The sequence below is a fragment of the Equus caballus genome, chromosome 28, assembly GCF_041296265.1.
Source record: "Equus caballus isolate H_3958 breed thoroughbred chromosome 28, TB-T2T, whole genome shotgun sequence".
Lineage (NCBI taxonomy): Eukaryota > Metazoa > Chordata > Mammalia > Perissodactyla > Equidae > Equus > Equus caballus.
Window position 1 is genome coordinate 13,096,594 of NC_091711.1, and position 21,827 is coordinate 13,118,420.

The 21,827-nt window shown below is 36.6% G+C and overlaps 1 protein-coding gene across 4 annotated transcripts in view; it reads left to right on the plus strand.

The window, feature by feature from the left end:
- Window positions 1–21,827, plus strand: part of OTOGL (otogelin like) — a 172,294-nt gene that overhangs the window by 25,813 nt on the left and 124,654 nt on the right. For 3 of the 4 annotated variants that reach the window (XR_011433512.1, XR_011433513.1, XM_023631363.2), the window contains exons 2-7: window positions 3,927–4,024; window positions 5,029–5,068; window positions 6,038–6,086; window positions 10,632–10,698; window positions 12,320–12,418; window positions 13,985–14,139. Coding sequence is in view for 2 of the 4 variants with exons in the window: in XM_023631363.2 (XP_023487131.2) it covers window positions 3,946–4,024; window positions 5,029–5,068; window positions 6,038–6,086; window positions 10,632–10,698; window positions 12,320–12,418; window positions 13,985–14,139 (489 nt within the window). In the remaining 2 variants the exon portion in view is untranslated. Of the gene's footprint in view, window positions 1–3,926; window positions 4,025–5,028; window positions 5,069–6,037; window positions 6,087–10,631; window positions 10,699–12,319; window positions 12,419–13,984; window positions 14,140–21,827 lie in introns of those variants that run through there. The other variant, XM_070253898.1, reaches the window with a different exon arrangement.

Genomic DNA, 21,827 nt, shown 5'->3' on the forward strand with positions numbered 1-21,827 from the left:
CACAATGATGCCGTGTCTCCAAAGGCAGCTTTTCTGTATCAACCTTGCCAGTTTTGGGAAGGCAGAAGATGACAATCTGCTATTTGCCACTCCATAGCCGTTGCAGTGGCTATTGTTATAAGTCAAGCTGTCCGATATCAGAGTTAGAATCTTGACATTATATGAAGTCATTCAACCGTGGAATTTAGGAATTTGACAGGATTTTCTTCATATTTTAAGTAATTTGATCCAAATATGAGACGTTTTGATATGCCTTGTTTACAAATTTATAGTTGTTTTGAATAACTTGGATAAAATTAGCAAAAGAGTTAAATTAGGTAAGAGTTTACCTGTGAATCATAGATAGCTCCATAGTACAAGTTTGTAATTCATCTGAGAAAGTAAATTGCAAATTTATAAAGTAGTAGCCTAGAAAATAAAAGCATATAATATTTCTAGTTGGTGTTTCTGTTTTTGGCAATATGACAGATTAGAGAATCTAAAGATTTGCCAGATATAGAATACATGGAAATGCTGAATAAAATAAAATAGTCATTCTTTTAATTGGTTGAGTGAGTTCACAAGGATGTAAGGGATATCAACTGAGGCCAAAAACACAGCAGGAAGTAGACTTGGCCTTCCTTCACTTTGGGTTTGGGATTTGAGTTTATAGTTTGTAGCCTGGGAACCCTCAACTGAAAAATTAACATGAAGTTCCTTGGAGCAATTGGAAGAAATAGAGGCAAAAATCTGTTTTGGAGGGGCATATCTTCAACCCTGGCAGTAAAGGATTCCCGTAGAAAACGCCCTACTAGACATGGACCCAAATTTCAAAATTATGAAACTCATGAGGTAATCCACCCTAAGTGTGAGAAGCAAACAACAAACAACAGAGCTAGCACTCTCCTCCTCCCGAGAAACTCAAATAACATCGTCTCAGCAATTCTAAAATAAATACATCTAGCATGATTGAAGATATAAAGTGGAATTGAAAACATGAAAAACCAACGTAATTTATAATGTTATCTATCTAGTGCATTAGATATTGCACTATATAGTGTAAATGCACGGTGCTATGGTAGTTTAGAGCAGGAAGAGAACTGCAGGAAATACTGGTATTGTGTCTTGAATTTGATACTAAAATGTTGACAAGAGGAAGCTTTCATTGTAGGAACATTACTTCTTTGAAGATACCAGTTAGATATTGCCAATCAATGGCACTCTAGAAACTTGAAAAATTAGTGTCCGTATAAAATATAACACGTTAACTTCTAAGGATGAGCTTTAAACTGAAATCGTGACAATCACAGATATCGCTTATGACACATAATCATATCTTTATTCAGAAAAGCTAAAATAAATGCCTTTTGTAAATTAAATTATGTGAAACATCCCAGAGATTGCAAAGCAACACACCTCCTGAAAGCATAAATAGAATACCGCAAAACTCTCTTATAATGAGACAGTTAAATTAAGAGTGGCTAAAATCATGTCAAAGATATAGGATTCTTTTTGCTTGCTCAGTGGTAAAAATTCTGGATAAAATCATTGAAGCTGAAATGTGTTAGGTTTAGTAAAGTAAGTGAGGAATAATTGCATTTCACTAGTAGAATGTGATATGATGGGAATCAAACGTTATCTACTTTCTAGTTGATCTCAGTTAATGAATAACGAGTGTTATATAAATCATCAAAAAGATTAATTTTTCTCAAAGATGATGAATTTCATTAGAAATGTTCCCTTTCCCACCTTTTTTAGAATCATTGATGTGTAAACTATAAGGCCAACATTTTCCCATTCTTGTCAGTTGTTTTAATGTGGTGTGTTGAGGCCAGTAGGCTGTCAGGTGTCAACTTTCTAAAGATCATATTCCATGTGGGAAAATGTGCAGTGTTCTTGTAGCAGAAAGGGAACTGTTGATTTCATGCATTATGTAGTCTCCTCGGGCTTCTTATGAACTTAATATCTTTTCACAAGCTGGCTCACTTTTTGCTAAAGTTCCTTTGTCAAAGGGTAGAATGAAACATAAAAGCTGTCAGCTAAATTTTGACAGTAATAACTACGTGTAGCAGTAGTCATAAATTCCTTTTTATGTAGCTCTGGGTCTAATCTTTCATCTAAATTCTCTGTTCTATTGTAGCTATTCATGGAAGTCTATTTTGCCCATTTTCATGCAGCCTACCATTCAATGTAATGAGTTCATAATGTGATTGGTTGAAAAAGAATTTAGGACTTCTGTTATTGTTTTCTTTGCCATTGTTCATTCTCCTTTACTAATCTCTTACCTCCTACGAGCCTGGAAGGAGGAGGAACAGAAAGAAGGCATACACTAAACCTCTGTCTGTAGAAGAATGGTCAGCCTGAGAATTCCTGTGTAACTTCTATTTTCTTTACCAGACAAAACAACTTACAGTTTTTAAATGCATGTAGTTCAAAACAGAAAAACAGTAATAAAAATGCCAGATGATACAGCCTTGGAATTTTTAACTTTAACCAGTAAAAATGGCTGTAATGTTTTTAAATCAAAAGTTTAAAAATATTGTATGAAATTTGAGATGAAAAGTTCAGAGTTATTACATTTGAATTAAGTACATAAAATATCTAAGTTTATATTAGAAATAAAATGCTTTTCACATGCCTTTATATTGCTGTTTACTAATCCTTTCTCACCAAGTTCTGGCAGTGTTTAGAAATAGCTATGTGTATTATCAAAATGTTTATTTTTTTGAACCACAAAATTTAACTTTGGTTTTCATTTGGGATTTTTCCATATGTGTGTCACTTGTGAAAAATTTTAAATTGCTGGATTGGGAAAAATATGGTCCTAAAGCATGATTTATAGATTCTTCATGTTTTAGGTTGACTTATATGGGAAATTTTGAAGCCAAGAGAAATTATTGTAAATTAAGGAGAGACTCAGTAATGTATATTGGTTGTATACATTTCCTCCCTTTCCAGAAAAAATCAATAAGCATTCTGCATAAGCCAAATTGCTGGGCTTAACTTTAAAATTTATTTGTAAGAAAATTATGGTTCTCTAAACAAATTTTAAGCTTAACTTTTAAATATATTCTGTAGTAACATCTTCTTAAGTATCTAGAATGTTTTATAGTTTTGATTGTGGCTAGTAGGTAAATATTTTTGGACCAATATTAAGATGTAACTATAAATAACTAAGATTATCTGTTTAGAATTATAACTTTTCAATAAATATTTATTAAACACGTACTATACTTAAATTATTTAAACCCATCTATCAAAACTTTAAAATGAGTGTACACATGCAAGCATGTGTGTGTGTGTGTGTATACATAGGCACATATCTACTTACAATTTTAGTGAAGTTTGTGCGTGCTTTTATGGCTAAAATGTGAATTTATAGGCAAATATCTTTTGGCTCATGGAATTAGCAATCATGCAGGCAGTGAAAAAGGATTAAGATCTTAAATTCTTAACTTTTACATTCTTAAAGAAAAATTTATGAGAACATCTATACATTTGAGGAATAGTTGATAGAATTTTATTTCACCTTTTTTTCGCCCAAGGACAGTAATTATTTTATGAATAAAACTGAGAATAGATCAACAATTAGAATAATGGTTGTCTCATGAGATCAGGAGATATCAACAGTTTTGTGTTTGATGCTGCTGTCTTTAGAAATTATGAAAGGTAATATAGGCTAAAGAGGCGTGTGATGTGCAGGAGGTGGGTAGGGTGTAACTCACACCGGCTCAGGCAAGAAGCTCCCGCGCATCACTAATGAGACTCAGCCAAGGGGGCGCCTGAGAGGTCTAAAGCTCAGATGCTGTATGTAGTCAGAAAGCCTGGAATTCCTTTTTGAATTACTTTATTACAAAGCTTTACTTATAAGAATTTGAGTCCTCTACAAAGACACAGACTCCTAAGATGCCATCATAGTAAAGACCAACAATCTGGTTACATTTCAGGGAGAAAGACTACACTGAAATGAACATTGTGAGAAAACTCAATTTAATGATACCTTGGAGTATATTCTTGCTTCATATACTGCTGTTTTTATTACAAGGTAAGAACTGATATTCAATTTTCACCTTATTTTATTGCATTTTAATCTCTCTTGTAACTGATAGGAACAACTTCCCCTTATACTGTAAAGTACTTTGAAGTCATTAGGGTGGATATATACTAAATGATGCCCAGATCATCTTTTTGAAGATTCTTAATAATGTAGATAACTTGGAACTTTTAGTTTCATTTTTTGACTCTTTTTTAAATGTTAAAATCATGCTTTTATTATGATATGCAACTGTTGATATGTATAGTTGTCTGGGTAGCTTAAACATTTGAAATGTTATAATAAATAAAGAGAAATTGAGCACTTAAACTGTCTTCATGCCATCAATCCAAAGAATAGTAAAAGGATGTTATAAGATCTTTGATATTTGGACTAAGAATTGATCTTTGATTATTTTCATAGCAATTTTATTTATAAATTAACTTTTATAAAATATTTTTATGGAGAAAGCGTTTATTTACATTCAGTTGCTAGTTTTCAATCCCTGAAAAGGACTGCATGTTTTAGAGCTTGTAGGGGAAGTGGGGGAAATTACTTGAGTGTAAAAGACTGGAGGAGTCATAGCCGCTGTCTTCCAATCCTAGTAGCAACGGCAACTTCAAGGAGAAAATGTCACAGAACGTTGAGAGCTGGAGGGACTTTGGAGATCAAGTTGTCCAATGCTGCTATTTGTGATATGTTCGGTAGCATTTACTAAGCGGTAGGACCAGGACTAAAACTTGGATCTCTGACTCCAAGTCTAGTGCTCGCCCCACTGGATCATGGCTCTGTGTAAAGCTAGGTTCACTGCCCATTCTTTCTGGATTGCCCATCACTCTGATGTCTCACAGGGAATTTGCTGGTCAAAATCCTCTAGAAAATGCAAAATAACTAACAGCAAAACTCAATCTAAGTTTTAGAATTTAGGTTAAAATAATCTATTAATAGCCAGAATATCTGACCAAGATATTTGGGCAACTTCTTTTTCATTCTTATATATATATTTCTCTTGGCAGGATATATTTGTGCATCATCCATCTTGACGGGATTATCAAAGTGAGTATTTTTTGTTCTCTCTCTCCTCTAAACCATAAAGTTAATGGGAACAAGCAAAGCTCAGCAGGATACTGTATCTGCTTTTAAAAAAAATAACTGAAATATTTTACAAAATAAGAGCATGAGATGTAGTTCTTTAAAACATTTCCACAAATTAAAAATGATTGGGCCTTCAGTTCCTTATCTATGAAGCAAAAATATTTCCTTTCCTTCCAATTACAAGAGGAGCTCTCGGTGGTGTCCAACGACCGTAGATACTGAGGAAACATTATTTTCAGGTCAAAGATTTGTAAAGAAGTTATATGCAGTATTTTCCCCTTTTATACTGTTATTATTAATATACATGGTTGATGAAATGTGCTGTGTTCTTAACATAGAGTAAAACAGTTTTCAATGATAAAAAGAATAAAACAGTTGTAGCAGTAAACAATGAAAATCCTTTTTTGGACTAAACCGATCTGCTTAATGAAAAGCAAATCTATTCGCCTTTTGATTTTGGCAAATCACAGTTTGATGTGCTTGCTCACGTTGATGTTAGTCTGCCCTTTATGACGTGCAGAGGGAGAGAATTAAGTGTTATGTTTGCAAAAAGTGAAGGTGTGCTTGGCAAATACTTACCTCCTCGGTTTTATAAAGTCGTGTGGAGAGAAAATATCGTGTGTGCTGGCACTACAATGTTACACTATTTTGTTTATTTCTCTATCTTGAAGTTTCTTCCTAAAATTCAGTTTACATCAGAGACCAGAGACATTGGGGGACATTCCCAAGTTTTGTAAACCGAGACAGCGCCACCACCCAAATCTAACCCCTCCAAAAGGGGGAGGGGGACCTTTTAAATGTTAAACCAAGAAAGACTTCTTTGATAAAGTGATGGAAATCAGGAGGAAAACACCAGCTCTCCCTTGGGAAAGGCTAGTTCAGGTTGCCTAGAGGCCTTTGACTATACAAGTTCTTTTTGTTTTCTTCCAGAAAAGGGTTTAATGAAAATCGGCAGAAAAGAGCTCTGTTAGCAGCACAGGTAGGTTATGCCTCGGATAGAGGGAGAGGCAGAGAAATAATACCTTCTGCTTTGGGCCTCTCCTATCACTTCAACAATGAGAGCTTTGTGGAGGGGAATAAAATGCTAAAAACAAAACAAGAAGGAGGAGGAAGAGGCGAAGTAACTTCTCCAGTGCTTTTCTGTGACCCTCAAATTCATGCTTAGTTCACATTTACTTGTTTGAGGTCAAGTGCATTTTTGCTCTTCTTACCTACTGACAGGCTCACAGCATTTGTGGGAGACTTAGTGTCATCTACTTGCCAGAAAATTTTGATTAGCTTAAAAGTTAAGCACACTATCAGTGAGAACAATGACAACAGAACAAATACAACCAAACATGGACAGAGAAAGGTACAAATGATCTGAGTTAAGTACTGCAAAAGGGCATCAGGGGCGTCCGGGTGTCCTGACTGAGGGCTTTTCGATTGTCTGATCAATCTCAATTACAGGCACTTCTGGAGAGGAAACCTTCTCTTTGGTGGCGTGGGGTAGCACTGAATTTGAGAACTTTTTGCCTGGGTTCCAACATCCTAAAGGATATTAGATAACGTAATTGCTGTATCTCAAACAATGGTTAGAATGTTCAAATGGGTGGGTTTTTAGTAATATTTCTCTATAAAAGGTGGATAGTAAAATAGAGAATCTTAACTTAATAAAGGCATTTCTTTGGGAAGTAATATGATTTGAGTATTTACATAGCAAATAGCTTATATATTCAAAGAAGTCTTTGTTGAATGCTGAATTGCAATCAATCCCTACTAGCATTTTCTGATGGATGCCTGAATTTGTGTATTTTGTGGTGTTAATTAAAGGGAAGCGAACCAGAATTGATATGCTGTTGTGACAATTTAGAAGACAGAATTAATTTATTCTTATCAAGAGTAGAGAACTTTTTTTTTTATTAGAATGGGTAAAGGATTGTCTAGGGAATGGAAATACTTTTTTTCTTAACAGAGTGTTTTGTGTAGTTAAGTAGTTATGCATCGTGTGAAGTGATTTCACATGTTTGCCAGTAGACCATATTAACCACAAAGGGACATCAGCATGGCTCAGAAGAAAATCTGATTTTGAGAAAGCTGCATTCTGGTGAACCCACAGATTGAAGAACCTGTGAAATCTACCCCAAAGTTGTCACATGAAGTGACCTATGGATGGGGTTATACTATTGTCTCTTTAGATGTTTTTAGAATTTGTATCATTTACCCCAAAGGAGTTACCTTAATACCTCCCATCTGTTAATAAGTGAAGAACACACTTACCTTGTCTTGATTTCCTTTTTAGAGAGAATCAACAACAGAACAGTTGCCTTTCTATTTCCTATAGCTAGAGAACATACATCAAAATCACTTAATATCTGAAAAAGTTTTAAAAGAAGAAATGTTAAAGAAGGACAAGGAGGTCATAATCATGAGTTGTACCATTTAGGACCAAATTTCATCTGTTATAAGGTCATTCTTGTCCACAGATCCACTGCCCCCTTCTAGGAAGACAGAACACTGCTGGATAGATACCTGTGCAAGTAAGGATTCAGAAATATTTTGGCAATGAGATGAACAATAAGCAAAGAAGGGGTAGACGCACTTCTGTCAACGGTTTCGTTGTACGCTGCAGTGATTTCTCACCTAAAGGTGGTATTTCTCTGTGCTTCTCATCTCCTGCAGAGATGAAATCATCAAGGAAGAAAAATAGGCTGTCTTCTTTTATCCATTATGTGACTAAATGCATGCACTGTGTGGAATTTCTTTGCATTTGTACTGCATTTCAAAAATTCTTTCCCTGAAAGCAGGAGCTGAGACATAGACTTAGATATGGGTAATTTATCTGGAATGTGCTGCGCAAGTGAAGGAAAGGGGAAGGTGAGACTAGGAAGGGAGAAATCCAATACAGCGTGTGTTAATGAGGGGCTTCCTGCTTTAGGCATCTCAGGCTCAGCCTTGTTGGGGCCCCTCTGAGGAGCTGTGTAGAATGTGTTTTAGAATTGTTTCTCCAAGGGATGGAGGAAGCTCGGGTACTTATCCACCAGCTCATGGCTCTCATTGGTTGAGGGTGGCCCCTGGGGGGGCCTTAAATCCCCTGGAAGACACTTCTGTGGTGTGTCCTGCTTGGACTCTGTCCTCAGGCAGAGATAGAGAAAGAATCTGGTACTTGAAGTTGGAGGATCTCAATGTGCACAGAAACCCAGATGCAGTGAATTTTGAGGCGGGCCGAGAGGATGTGGGGAGAGGCAACCACAGAATCTTTCATAGTCACGGTTCTAAACAGCCTTGGGAAGCAGATCATTCCCTTTCAAATAATGTTTATTTTCAGTTCAGTTGATATTTGTTGACCACATACAAGGGACTAGGCTGGAAACAGAACCTTGAGTAACAGTGCTCGTTATCTAGAAACTCCATGTCTAGTGCAGGTAGGTCTGTAAAGAAGTCGTTTCTGTATAACTTGTTCATTGACTCTAAGACATCATCAATTATTTGTCATCATTTATATGACATAAAAAGTAAAAGTGCTCCCAATCGTAAATGTAAGATGACATTCTGAGTTTAGATTTGGTAAAAACATAAAAGCTGTGTGTCATGCCTTAACATTGGTGAAATATTGGTGTATAATGCATAGAAAGCTGTAGCTATTAGGATGCTGTTGTAACCAGGAGGCTGGTGTGCTAGGTAGTCATTGTAATTTCCATGAAGGTGTAGCCTGAGTTGAATGAGAGGATATGGAGCAAAACCCAAAATATATGTTCTTGCCTTGGTCTAGTGTTACCCAATGTGTTCAGTTTTTGCCTAATAATAAAAACAGGTAACATGTTTACAAACCTTATTATGTGCCTGGCACTGTTCTTGGTGCTTTACTTATCCCATTTCATTTAATAACAATTCCGAGGCAGCTAATGTTTTTCCATTTTATAGATTGGGAAACTGAGGCTGAGCAAGTTAAATAATTTCTTAAGGTTATAAGACTGTGTGAAGAAGAGTTGAAGTCACTATACACTTTCAGTGAGTGTCAGAGATGATTTCACTGGAGCCAAAGCAGGAAGAGTTTGGTGCCCAGTAATTTTGGTGGTTGTGTTAGAGTTAGGAAGTTGGAAGCAATATGGCAGAAGAGAGAATGAGACTTGCTGACTTGGGGGAATCAAGGTCAGAGATTGTTGTGAGTCTAAGTTTGAGGACTGAGGCAAGGGCAAAAAGAGGAGATTGTGCAGTGAGGATAAAAGCTGCAAGGAATGAGAGCAGGAGACAATGAACTTGGAGTCACAGTGTGGGGCAAGGAGTTTAGAAAGGAGTCTCTAAGTGGGAAGAGTGTGTGGGAGTTCTTTTATTTAGCATGAGGCAGGTTTGCCTGTTAAAAGAAAAAGTAGAGGGATGGAAAATGCCGAAAGAAAACTTTACATGAGGGAAGGAGAGCAGAATCTGCCGAGATGGGACTTTCTAATTGAAGTCACATTCCATCCCCTCCCGTTTCTTTGAATCCTTCACTCTTTCCAGTGTTTCTAACATCATCTGCTGCTCAACCGGACAGTCATGTGGCAAATTTTGACAGTGTGTATTCTTCTGGTGAACACTAGAAAAATGCTATTGGAAAGGACATTGAATCAGACCATACACTAAATTGGCATTGAGTTGGAATAAAAATCCATAATTGATTAGTTTTAGCAATCTACAATTATTTGCAACTAAGCTATATTGACCTCTAAAAGTCTTAAGGTTTTTATCTGGGTTGCTTAGGTGAATATAAATCTTTTTATTGTCAATTTTCTATGTTTGAGGCAGTATACTGGAATCTTTGTTTACATTGTTTTAATTTATTATCATAACTGCACAATGAAGTAGGTACCATTGTTCTCATTTTACAGAAGAGTAAAATGAGGCACTAAGAGGTTAGGAAACTTACTTCAGAATTAGTAACAGTAGAATCAGGACTCTAATCCAAGTCTGTTTGATTCCATAATTCATGCTCTTAACCCTACTCTGTAGTGCCTCGGGATCTGTAAAAGGATATATTTAAATGTTCTATGAACTTCAAGTGTCCATTCCTTGGGGACTGAGGGTGACACACTCATGCTGCTGCAGTAGAAGCTTCTGTGGATGGTGTCTTCACAGATGGGGCTGCAGGCAGGGGAGACATGACTGTCTGTTGGTACCTCAGGCCCAGGCGTTTTCTCCAGACCCATCTACACTTGCAAGTACTTCTGCAGGCAAAGCAGTCAGTTAATCCAAAGATTAGACTCTGGTCAGGCTCTTTCCTAAGTAGGGTAGGGAGGCAGGAGAAGAACTGTGGTTAGAGGGGATAAAGAGCTTGTCAAAGTCATGTGCAAAACCAAACCAAACCTTGAAGTCAGGTCTTCTAACTCCAACCCCACAGGAGCCCCTCTCTGCCTCACGGAGATTTTGCCTCAATAATCCAAGGAAACATCGAGTCAGCACTTTCCAATTTCTGTATTTGTAGCTGTTTTCCAGGTTTTCTAATTTGCATGTTTGGCTTGAATTCAATAATTTAACCCTCTTGAATTCTTATTTCTTTCTTTCAAAGTTTGAAGCAACTTCTCCAAGATATTTTTTCCATGAAGGTATTAATTGGGGTGAGAGCAAAATAAAAGGTCAGTGCTGCACCTATGGTTTTGTATTTGCTTTCCTTTTGGGGGATATATTGAGTCAAGTCTTTATGACTTCATGTCATACATGGAGGAACCTGAGCCAGGGTGGTGATAATACTTAGTGATAGTTGAAGTTCAGCTCATATAGAAATTTGAGTTATATTTGAAAATAAGCAGGGTTAAATACTTAGACAAAGCTGATAACTACATAACCAGGAAAGATATCACTGGGTATCAGAAACCTATTTCTGTATCAATTACTTGCTTTTTGATTCCTTCACATCTTTATTTTTGCTTACCAATTTCCCATTTCCATTAAGCAGAATGCTGATGGTAGTGTGAAATTTAATTTGAGGTTTTTTTTGCATTTAAAATAGCAAGGCTCTTGATGAGTTTTGGCTTGATCCTTATTTTCAGGAGAATAAACAGAGCTGTCAATAAAGTTTTGAAGGAGATATATTTGTTTATCTAAATATTTAGATGTTTATTCATTGGAAAAACGTGAGATTGTGATCTAAGATAAAATTTTAAAACTGTATTTAAGTTTATGTAAAGCATCACTTCTGACCTACATTTACGATTAAAGTTGAAACCATTCATTTTTCCTCAGGTAGGATTCCTTAGAGAATTGTACGTCTTGCAACATAAAGAGATATTTTAGATCAATGGATCTTAAGGTGGAAGGTTAATAGCATTATCTAATCCTTGTCTTTGGCAAAACTATCATTAAATTATTACAGTTAGATACATGTCTTCCATGACCTTAACATATTCCAGAGAGGTCCAATCTTTAGTAATACTTTATAGTCACTCAAAGACGTCACCATAGTTCTCTTGCGTTACTTAAATCCTTCCTGCATGAGTTTTGCCAGTTGCTTCTTGTCCTCTCCTTATTAGAGGAAAATTTTTCACTGTGATTCATTTGCATTTTGAAAACTTGTTCAGGAGCTCAGTGTTTTTTGCTTCCTCTTTTCAACATAATCCTTTGGGGCAATTTTTCTCTTCATGAAAGAAAGAATATTTTTGGTGACAACCAGCTGTGACTTTGTCTTCTGCCCCATTAAAATTAAGTATGGGTCAGAAAGCATGCGTCATTTGTAATTAAGCCCGAGGATTAATACACAAACTTTGAATGAAGTGTTTAATCATTCTCTTTGAAAATGGAGTTTCCTTTTGGGTTTTATACTTTGTCTGATCCCTCGAAATAATGATGGACGTATTCTATAATACAGCACTTGCTCCTGGAGAAGGAGTCTATTGGACGTGCAGCCGGTGCCAAACTCCATCAACGGAATCATCTGCAGCTTGCGTATTTCTGGTTCTCATCATCTGGGACAGGGATTCCTTACATGGGAACTTGACCTTTCAATTGCTTGAAGGAGGCTAACCTTTGCTCTCAGGGTAGTTTGAGATGTGAAAGCCTGTCTTTCTTGTTTCACTGCACACATAATGAAATGAACTAGATAGAGACTTGACCAGTTTAATTCTTTAGCTCATCAAAGGCAAAAGGCCCAGGGCTCTGTTTGAGTTAGTAGTGGTCACAGTTAGTACAAGCTAAATCTTGACATATTATGTTTATAAGAACGGATGCACGCCAGAAGATAATTTATTTTTTGTCCCTCAGGTTCTTGTCCTCATGAATGCCTTAACGGAGCTTTCTGTTCTAAGACTGGTACATGTGACTGTCAAATATTTCAGGCGCTTGGGACAAGGTGCCAGATTGGTGAGTTTCAGGGATGCTTACGAGAGAATTATGAGATGCCGAAGAGAACATTAAGGCATAATTTGGTATATTAGTGTTCATCCATTGGGAGTTGGAACGATCATATTGTATATTACCTAAAGTGGCCACAATTCATTCCCAGTGATGTAGAAACAATGTAAGAAAATAGATATGCCCACTCTATTTCCCTTCTCACTCATCTCTATTGTTTCCTCAAGCACTATTTCTTCAAGAGTTTTTTTCTACTTTATGTTGTACTAGCCCATTAAAACCAGTTTCTCTTTCGCTTGTCTTTTACTTTATAAATTAGAGTTGCTATTTGGAGCCACTCCTTCCCTTTAACTTTGAATTAATTATACGTTCTGTACATAAAATAGAAATAGTATTGAGAGCTCTTCAAGGGGAGGGGCTTCTAAAAATATTTTTATCCACAGTGTCTACGAAAGGATCCTATAATTACCAAAACATATTCATTTATTTAATAAGTATTCCTAGATCCACTAGATCTCAGGCTAGGCACTGGGGATCCAGTAGTGAATGATGTAGACGTGTTCCTGCCCTCCTGGAGATTACAGTCTACAGGAGGCTACCAACACACAGCAGACACACATTCGTTATACTTACAATGTATGCTGTCAAGGAAAGTACAAGATTCTCTGAAAATATGCAACAGAGATAAAACATGCTGTCAGAGAAAGCTGCCTGAATAATGAACTCTGTATTTTTTTCCTGAAAAGGCCAAAGTTCGCTGAAGCTAATAAATCTAAGTAAAATTTACAAAAAAAAAGATACCTTGATTATGCCTTATCTTTATGCTCCCTACAGAGTGTATTAAAATATTTTACACATATTAAGTGCTAAGTAAAAGTTATTGATTTCCATATCATTCTAAACGGAAGGGTCCAGAAAATCAAAATAGAATAGAGACCTATCCTCAAAGGAGGAGAGAGACATGAAGACAACAGGAGATGTGTTGTGTGACTTAAGGCAAACATTGCTTGAAATCTGGCCAGTTTGAGGTCATGAATTCCTAAGTTCCAGCACACTTTGGATGACTAATGCCCCCCATCCCCAAGTCCCAGGCATGTAAACATGAGTTCTTTTGTCATGATTATTTTTCTCTGTGGATATTAAGAAATTTTTGAAAGAATTGCAAGGACTGGGACACTGTAATGCTGCCTGTGCAAATTTTAGGACACTCAGTGGTGACATTTCTTTCTCCTCTGAGCCATTATATTTTCTTTGTCACTATTACCTCCTTTTACTGTATCGTGTTCCCTACTTCCCTTCTTCCAGAGTCTTCCTTACGAAGCAAAAATTAAGGAAGTTTCTAACATAAATCCTTTCTTCAAAACAACTTGGAGACCATGTTTTATCTTCAGGGGAGTTGAGTAGTTTTGAGAGCAACTAGTAATTTTATGTTAGTGATTTCTTCCTGTGATATTGACCACTGAAGAAGAAAATATTTATTTTAATGAAAATTAGAATCACCTTCTATGACTGAACCTTGCCAGGCACAGATGTAATTTATTTTATTCTACTAAATATTATCCTATTTCTTTCCAGTGCCAAACATGGGCAGTGGCAGAGATGGGATTTGCAAAACCTGGGGACAGTACCACTTTGAAACTTTTGATGGCATCTACTACTATTTCCCAGGAAACTGTTCTTACATTTTTGCAAAGGACTGTGGTAATTTGGAGCCTCAGTACACTGTATGGGTAGGTGATCCTAGAGCATCATTAACCTAAAAAATTATTTCTGCAAAGTCTGTATTTTTAAAGTACTGGAAAATATGTAATAATCATAGCATAAATATTTAGGGCCCTGACTGCAAAAGGAGTGGGGTTGGTTTTTAATAGGATGGACCAAATTTGCAGTTATATTGAGAATAGTTCTATTGAGATGGGGCCTAGAACTGGGAGAAGGGTTTGGATCCATATGGGAGGGACTTATAGGCAATGCCAAAATGTCTATATCATGGGTGTCTTAGGATCAACTCTAATTGATATCTCCATTCTTCGGGTTTTATTTGAACATTTTGAAGAAAGAGTGGTTTCAGGCACCATCCAGATTACTCTTACGTGCTTCCTTTGACACTTCCACTGTGATGCCCATCTGTATTAATTTTTTAAAACGGCACCGCTCAGTATGAACCAGAGATTGGCTTTTATGAAATGGAGTACATGAGCGCAGACTAGAGGATGTGGAGAGAGGGAGCTGATTGCGAGCTACATTGACACTATATGACTGAACTCAGAGAGTTAATTCTCAGTTGCAGATTCTTGACTCAAAAGGATTCTTAGGAGACACCCCCAAATGCAAGCTGCAGCGTAGCTCTAGTTGAAGTAAGGTAATCTGGGACCTCTTTCCCTACCTACTCTCGTCCCCTGAATTTCCAGGTATCTCAAAGCACAATCAAGAAACTGCTGTGCTGTCCTGTTCAAAAGCTGAAACTCTCCCTAGCCCTCGTTTGTTTGAATCTGTTTTCTCTTTCCCTTCTAAATTACGACGGAGTTGCCTGAATTTTCCTCTTCTCCTTGGTGAGGCAAATATTAAAAATAGACACAAGCTTTTTTTTTTTTTATTGAGATTATGACAGTTTACAACCTTGTGAAATTTCAGTTGTACATTATTGTTAGTCATGTAGTAGGTACACCCCTTCACCCTTTGTGCCCTCCCCCCACCCCACTTTCCCCCCGTAACCACTGATCAGTTCTCTTTGTCTATATGTTAACTTTCACCTATGAGTGGAGTCATACAGAGTTTGTCTTTCTCTGTCTGGCTTATTTCACTTAACATAATACCCTCAAGGTCCATCCAAGTTGTTGCGAATGGGATGATTTTGTCCTTTTTTATGGCTGAGTAGTATTCCATTGTATATATATACCATATCTTCTTTATCCAATCATCAGTTGCTGGGCACTTAGGTTGGTTCCACATCTTGGCTGTTGTAAATAATGCTGCAATGAACATAGGGGTGCATGGGACTTTTGGAATTGCTGATTTCAGGTTCTTAGGATAGATACCCAGTAGTGGGATGGCTGGGTCATAAGGTATTTCTATGTTTAACTTTTTGAGAAATCTCCATACTGTTTTCCGTAGTGGCTGCACCAGTTTGCATTCCCACCAACAGTGTATGAGGGTTCCTTTTTCTCCACAACCTCTCCAACGTTTGTCACTCTTGGTTTTGGATATTTTTGTCATTCTAACATGTGTAAGGTGATATCTTAGTGTAGTTTTGATTTGCATTTCCCCGATGATTAGTGGTGATGACCATCTTTTCATGTGTCTATTGTCCATCCTTATATCTTCTTTGGAGAAGACACTGAAGCTTTTTGATAGCAACAAATCCTTGTGACGCAGAAAGGAAATGAAGTCTATTGAAAATTAACTTCTGAGGCATAAGGATACAAATTCAGAGGTCTCTGTAGGTGGGGGAGTTAGTGGGATGTGTCTTGAGGACGACAGGGCTCCTGTTCTCAGTCACCTACTATCCTTTACTCCTCCACTCTGTCACTGGGCTTATCACTCAAACACCTTCTGACTCCCTCATTGAACGTTCTTGTTCAGTGGCTCACCCTTTTGAGGATTAAGGTGTCAACTAGATAATCTGTCCTTTGAGATAGGACACAATGCTGAACTGTGCTTCCAGAGTTCAAAGATATTGTTTCTACTTGGCCCTGTTTCGGCTTGTGGAATTTTCTTCGAAGTCAACAAATCCATTTATTTTAAATGTCATCTTTCCCCTGATTATGGCAGTAGTTCACTTCTTTTCTAGAAAATTTGAAAAATTCAGAGAAGACTAAAAAATAATATTAGAATTACGTCAAGAGTTTCCCTTGCTAATGGCTTCACATATTCTGCAGTTTTTCCTCTGGACTTTATACGCATTTATAATATTGAACTCATACTATGTATAATTTTCTATCCTATATTTTCACCTAATATTGTATCAAGAACTTTCTTCCATGTCAGGTATTGACGAACACAAATTTTGTTTGCTGTATTTTTTCCGACTTAGAGAATACTCAAATTATTTCGTTATGACCTGTTTTAGAAATAGATTAAAAATATTTTCAATATTTAAAAAATATTTTAATAAACATATTTATACATATATCCTTTTTTATACTCCTGATTGTTTTTCCTTCTTTAAATTCAATTTTATCTTTGTGAAAATAATACATGTACATAGTTTAAAAGATTTCATCACAGCATATGAAGCAAAAAAATAGTCCCCGCTTTCTTTCACTCCCTACTCCAGCTTAAATCTGGCTTCCCAAAGGCAGTTACTTTAACTTTTTTAGCTGTTTCTTCTGGCTTTTATCTTTCATGTCAAAATATGCTATCATTTCTTTATTTTTCAATGGTAGGTCTTGTTCATTCACTTCCTACTATGGAAAATAGGGACTCTTCTCAGCAACATCATCCTTCCTGTCCCTAACTCACACACACACACACACACACACACAGACACACACACAGAGACACACACACAGACACACACACACAGACACACACACACACACACTCTCTCTCTCTTTCCTTCCCTCCTCCTAATAGAGTTACTATCATCATTGTGGGTTAAACTGTATGTGGTTTTTACATTATTGTCATTTACATATTGTACATATCTGAACAATATTCCTATAAATATTGTTTATAGCTGAGCCCAATAGGTTATTTTATTTCTCTTCTTTGTACATTTTTATAGAGTTAAGTTATCCCACTTTTTGTTTGCTGCATTTTCTACACTCCAATCATTATTTTTTCACCTCCAAACTCCCCATCTCTATATCACTCTTCTCAGTGTGGCAGATACATTAGGCAACCTCTCAGTTTCTCTCTCCCACTCTGAGACGTCCATTCCTCAATTCATTCTCCTACTCTGGTCGAAACTGGTTGCTTTTGAGCCTCCCATGGGATTTCTTTTCACCAGCCTCCTGGAGAATTTCATTCTTCTCTCTCCTGTGTTGGTTCCCCTGTTTCTTGGGTCCTGTGAAATGTCTCTTGATCCTTGAACTTTGTTCATACTTGAGAGATAGGCTCTAAAAGCTTTTTGGATGCTCTGAACATGTGGACAGTGCTTGGCTACTGGAAAAGGAAGACACTTTCCTAGAAGGAGTGTATTGAGGGAGAGTTTTGAATCTTGACTGTAATTTGGAAATCACTTTCAGAATTCTGAAATTCAACGCCTTGTGATCTCTGATTATTTTGCAGACAGCCTTTTTTTCTTTCTCTCTCTCTTCAGAAACTTTTAGATCTTTTCTTTATCCCCAGAGTTCTGAGATATTATAATTATGTGTTTTTTTTCACCGTACTAAGTACTTGATGGGCCCTTTCTGGCTTTACAAATCCTTTAGTTCTGGAATAATACTTCTTCTTTTCTCTTTTTGGTGAGGAAGATTGGTTCAGAGCTAACATCTGTGCCAATCTTCCTCTATTTTGTATGCGGGATGCTGCCACAGCATGGTTTTATGAGCAGTGTGTAGATCTGCACCCGGGATCCAAACCTGTGAACCACTGGCCACCAAAGTGGAACTTAATCACCACACCCCAGGGCCGGCACAGTGGAATAATGCTTATTAATTTCCTCTCTTCCTCCCTCTTTTTCAGAAATACTGTTATTCAGATATTTGAGCTGCTGAACTGAGCAATTGATTCCTTAATTTTCTTGTTGATTCATCTCTCTTTTCCATTTTTTAATTTTTTGTTCTACATTTTGGGGGATTTCTTTCCAACTCTCAGATATTTATCCTCCAACCATTCTATTTCAGTTATAAGTTTCTCCTATCATATTGTCAATATCCAGTCATTTGCTTTTATTTCTTGAATTTCATTTTTTTCAAATTGAGGTAATAATAGTTTATAACATTGTGAAATTTCAGTTGTACATTATTATTTGTCAGTCATTATATAAATGTGCCCCTTCATCTCTTGTGTCATCCCCCCCCAAACCCCTTTCTCCTGGTAGCCACTAAACTGTTCTCTTTGTCTGTGTGTTTGTTTATCTTCCACATATGAGTGAAATCATACCGTGTCTTTCTCTGTTTGGTTTATTTCTCTTAATGTAATAACCTCAAGGTCCATCCATGTTGCAAATGGGATGATTTTATCTTTTTTATGGCTGAGTAGTATTCCATTGTGTATATATATATATATACCACATCTTCTTTATCTAGTCATCAGTCGATGGGCACTTGGGTTGCTTCCACATCTTGGCTATTGTGAATAATGCTGTAGTGAGCATAGGCGTGCATAAGTCTCTTTGAATTGTTGATTTCAAGTTCTTTGGTAAATCTACTGGTAAATACCCAGTAGTAGGATGGCTGGGTCATGTGGTGTTTCCATTTTTAATTCTTTGAGAAATCTCCATACTGTTTTCCATAGTGGCTGTACCAGTTTGCATTCCCACCAGGAGCGTAGGAGGGTTCCCTTTTCTCCACAACCTCACCAACATTTATTTTTTGTCTTGGTGATTATACCCATTCTAACAGGTGCAAGATGATATCTCATTGTAGTTTTGACTTGGATTTCCCTGATGATTAGTGATGTTGAACATCTTTTCACGTTCCTGTTGGCCATCTGTATATCTTCTTTGGAAAAATGTCTGTTCATATCCTCTGCCCACTTTTTGATCAGGTTGTTTTTTTGTTGTTCAGTTGTGTGAGTTCTTTATATATTATGGAGATTAACCCCTTGTCGGATATACGATTTGCAAATAATTTCTCCCAGTTGGTGGGTTGTCTTTTCATTTTGATCCTGGTTTCCTTCACCTTGCAGAAGGTGTTTAGTCTGATGAAGTCCTATTTGTTTATTTTTTCCTATATCTCCCTTGTCCGGGTAGACATGGTATTCAAAAAGATCCTTTTAAGACCAATGTCAAAGAAGAACTGCCTATATTTTCTTCTAGGAGTTTTATGATTTCAGGTCTTACCTTCAAGCCTTTGATCCATTTTGACTTTATTTTTGTGTGTGGCAAAAGATAATGGTTACTTTCCTTCTTTTGCATGTGGCTATCCAGTTTTCCCAACACCATTTATTGAACAGACTCCCTTTTCTCCATTGTACATGCTGAGCTCCTTTGTCTAAGATTAGCTGTCCATAGATGTGTGGTTTTATTTCTAGGCTTTCAGTTCAGTTCCATTGAGCTGTGTGTCTGCTTTAGCACCAGTATCATGCTGTTTTGATTACTATACCTTTGTAATATACTTTAAAGTCAAGGATTGTGATGCATCCAGCTTTGTTCTTTTTCCTCAGGATTGCTTTTTGGCTATTTGGGGTCTTTTTTTGCCCCACTTGAATTTTAGGATTCTTTACTTGATTTCAACAAAGAATGTGATTGGGATTCTGGTTGAGATTGCACGAAATCTGTAGATTGCTTTAGGTAGTGTGAACATTTTAACTATGTTTATTCTTCCAATCCATGTGCATGGAATATCCTTCCATTTCTTTATGCCATCTTCAATTTCTTTCAGTAATGTGCTATAGTTTTCATTGTATAGGTCTTTCACCTCCTTGGTTAAATTTATTCCTAGACATTTTATTCTTTTTGTTGCAATTGTAAACGGGATTGTATTCCTGAGGTCTCTTTCTGTTGGTTCGTTATTAGAGTATAGAAATGCAACTGATTTTTGTAAGTTGATTTTGTACCCTGCAACTTTGCTGTAGTTGTTGATTATTTCTAATAGTTTTCCAATGGACTCTTCAGGGTTTTCTATATATAAAATCATGTCATCTGCAAACAGCGAGAATTTCACTTCTTCATTGCCTATTTGGATTCTTTTTATTTCTTTTTCTTGCCTAATTGCTCTGGCCAAAACCTCCAGTACTATTTTGAATAAGAGTGTTGAGGGTGGGCACGCTTGTCTTATTCCTGTTCTCAAAGGGATTGCTTTCATTTTGTCCCCATTGAGTATGATGTTGGCTGTGGGTTTGTCATATATGGCCTTTATTATGTTGAAGTTCTTTCCTTCTATACCAATTTTATTGAGAGTCTTTATCATAAATGGATGTTGGATCTTGTCAAATGCTTTCTCTGCATCTATTGAGATGATCATGTGGTTTTTGTTTCTCATTTTGTTAATGTGGTGTATCACATTGATTGATTTGCTGATGTTGAACCATCCCTGTGACCTCGGTATAAATCCCACTTGATCATGGTGTATGATCTTTTTAATGTATTGCTGTATTCGGTTTGTCAATATTTTGTTGAGGATTTTTGCATCTATGTTCACCAGCGATATTGGCCTGTAATTTTCCTTCTTTGCGTTGTCCTCCTCTGGCTTTGGTATCAGGGTGATGTTGGCCTTGTAGAATGTGTTAGGAAGTGCCCCATCTTCCTCAATTTTTTGAAATAGTTTGAGAAGGATAGGTAGAAAATCTTCTTTGAATTTTTGGTAGAATTCTCCAGAGAAATTGTCTGTTCCTGAACTTTCATTTTTTGGGAGGTTTTTGATTCCTTTTTCAATCTCTTTATGTGTGATTGATCTATTCAGATTCTCTATGTCTTCCAGTTTTGGAAGGTTGTAAGAGTATAAGGATTTGTCCATTTCTTCTAGATTATCCAATTAGTTGGCATATAGTCTTTCATAGTATTCTCGTATAATTTTTTGTATTTCTGTAGTGTCCATTGTAATTTCTCCCCTTTCATTGCTGATTTTATTTATTTGAGCCTTCTCTCTTTTTTTTCTTAGTGTGCCTGGCCAAGAGTTTGCCAATTTTGTTTCTCTTCTCAAAGAACCAGCTCTTTGTTTCATTGATCCTTTACACTTTCTTTTTTGTTCAATTTCATTTATTTCTGCCTTAACTTTTATTATTTCCCTTCTTCTGCTGAGTTTGGGTTTTGTTTGTTCTTCTTTTTCTGATTCTGTTAGGTGTAGTTTAAGATTGCTTATTTGCGATTTTTCTTGTTTGTTAATGTGGGCCTGTATTGCTGTGAATTTTCCTCTTAGGACTGATTTTACTGCATCTCATATGAGTTGGTATGGTTTTTTTCATTTTCTTTTGTCTCCAGATATTTTTTGACTCCTCCTTTAATTTCTTCAATGATCCATTGGATGTTCTGTAGTATGTTGTTTAGTCTCCACATGTTTGTCCCTTTCCCAGCTTTTTTCTTGTAGTTGATTTCTAGTTTCATAGCATTATGGTCACAAAAGATGCTTGATATGATTACAATCTTCTTAAATTTATTGAGGCTTGCTTTGTTTCCCAACATATGGTCTATGCTTTAGAATATTCCATGTGCTCTTGAGAAGAATGTGTATTCTGTTGTTTTTGGATGGAGCATTCTATATATATCCATAAAGTCCTTCTGATCTAGTTTTTTGTTTAATTCCACTATTTCCATGTTGACTTTTTGTCTTGATGATCTATCCATTGATTTAAGTGGGGTGTTGAGGTCTCC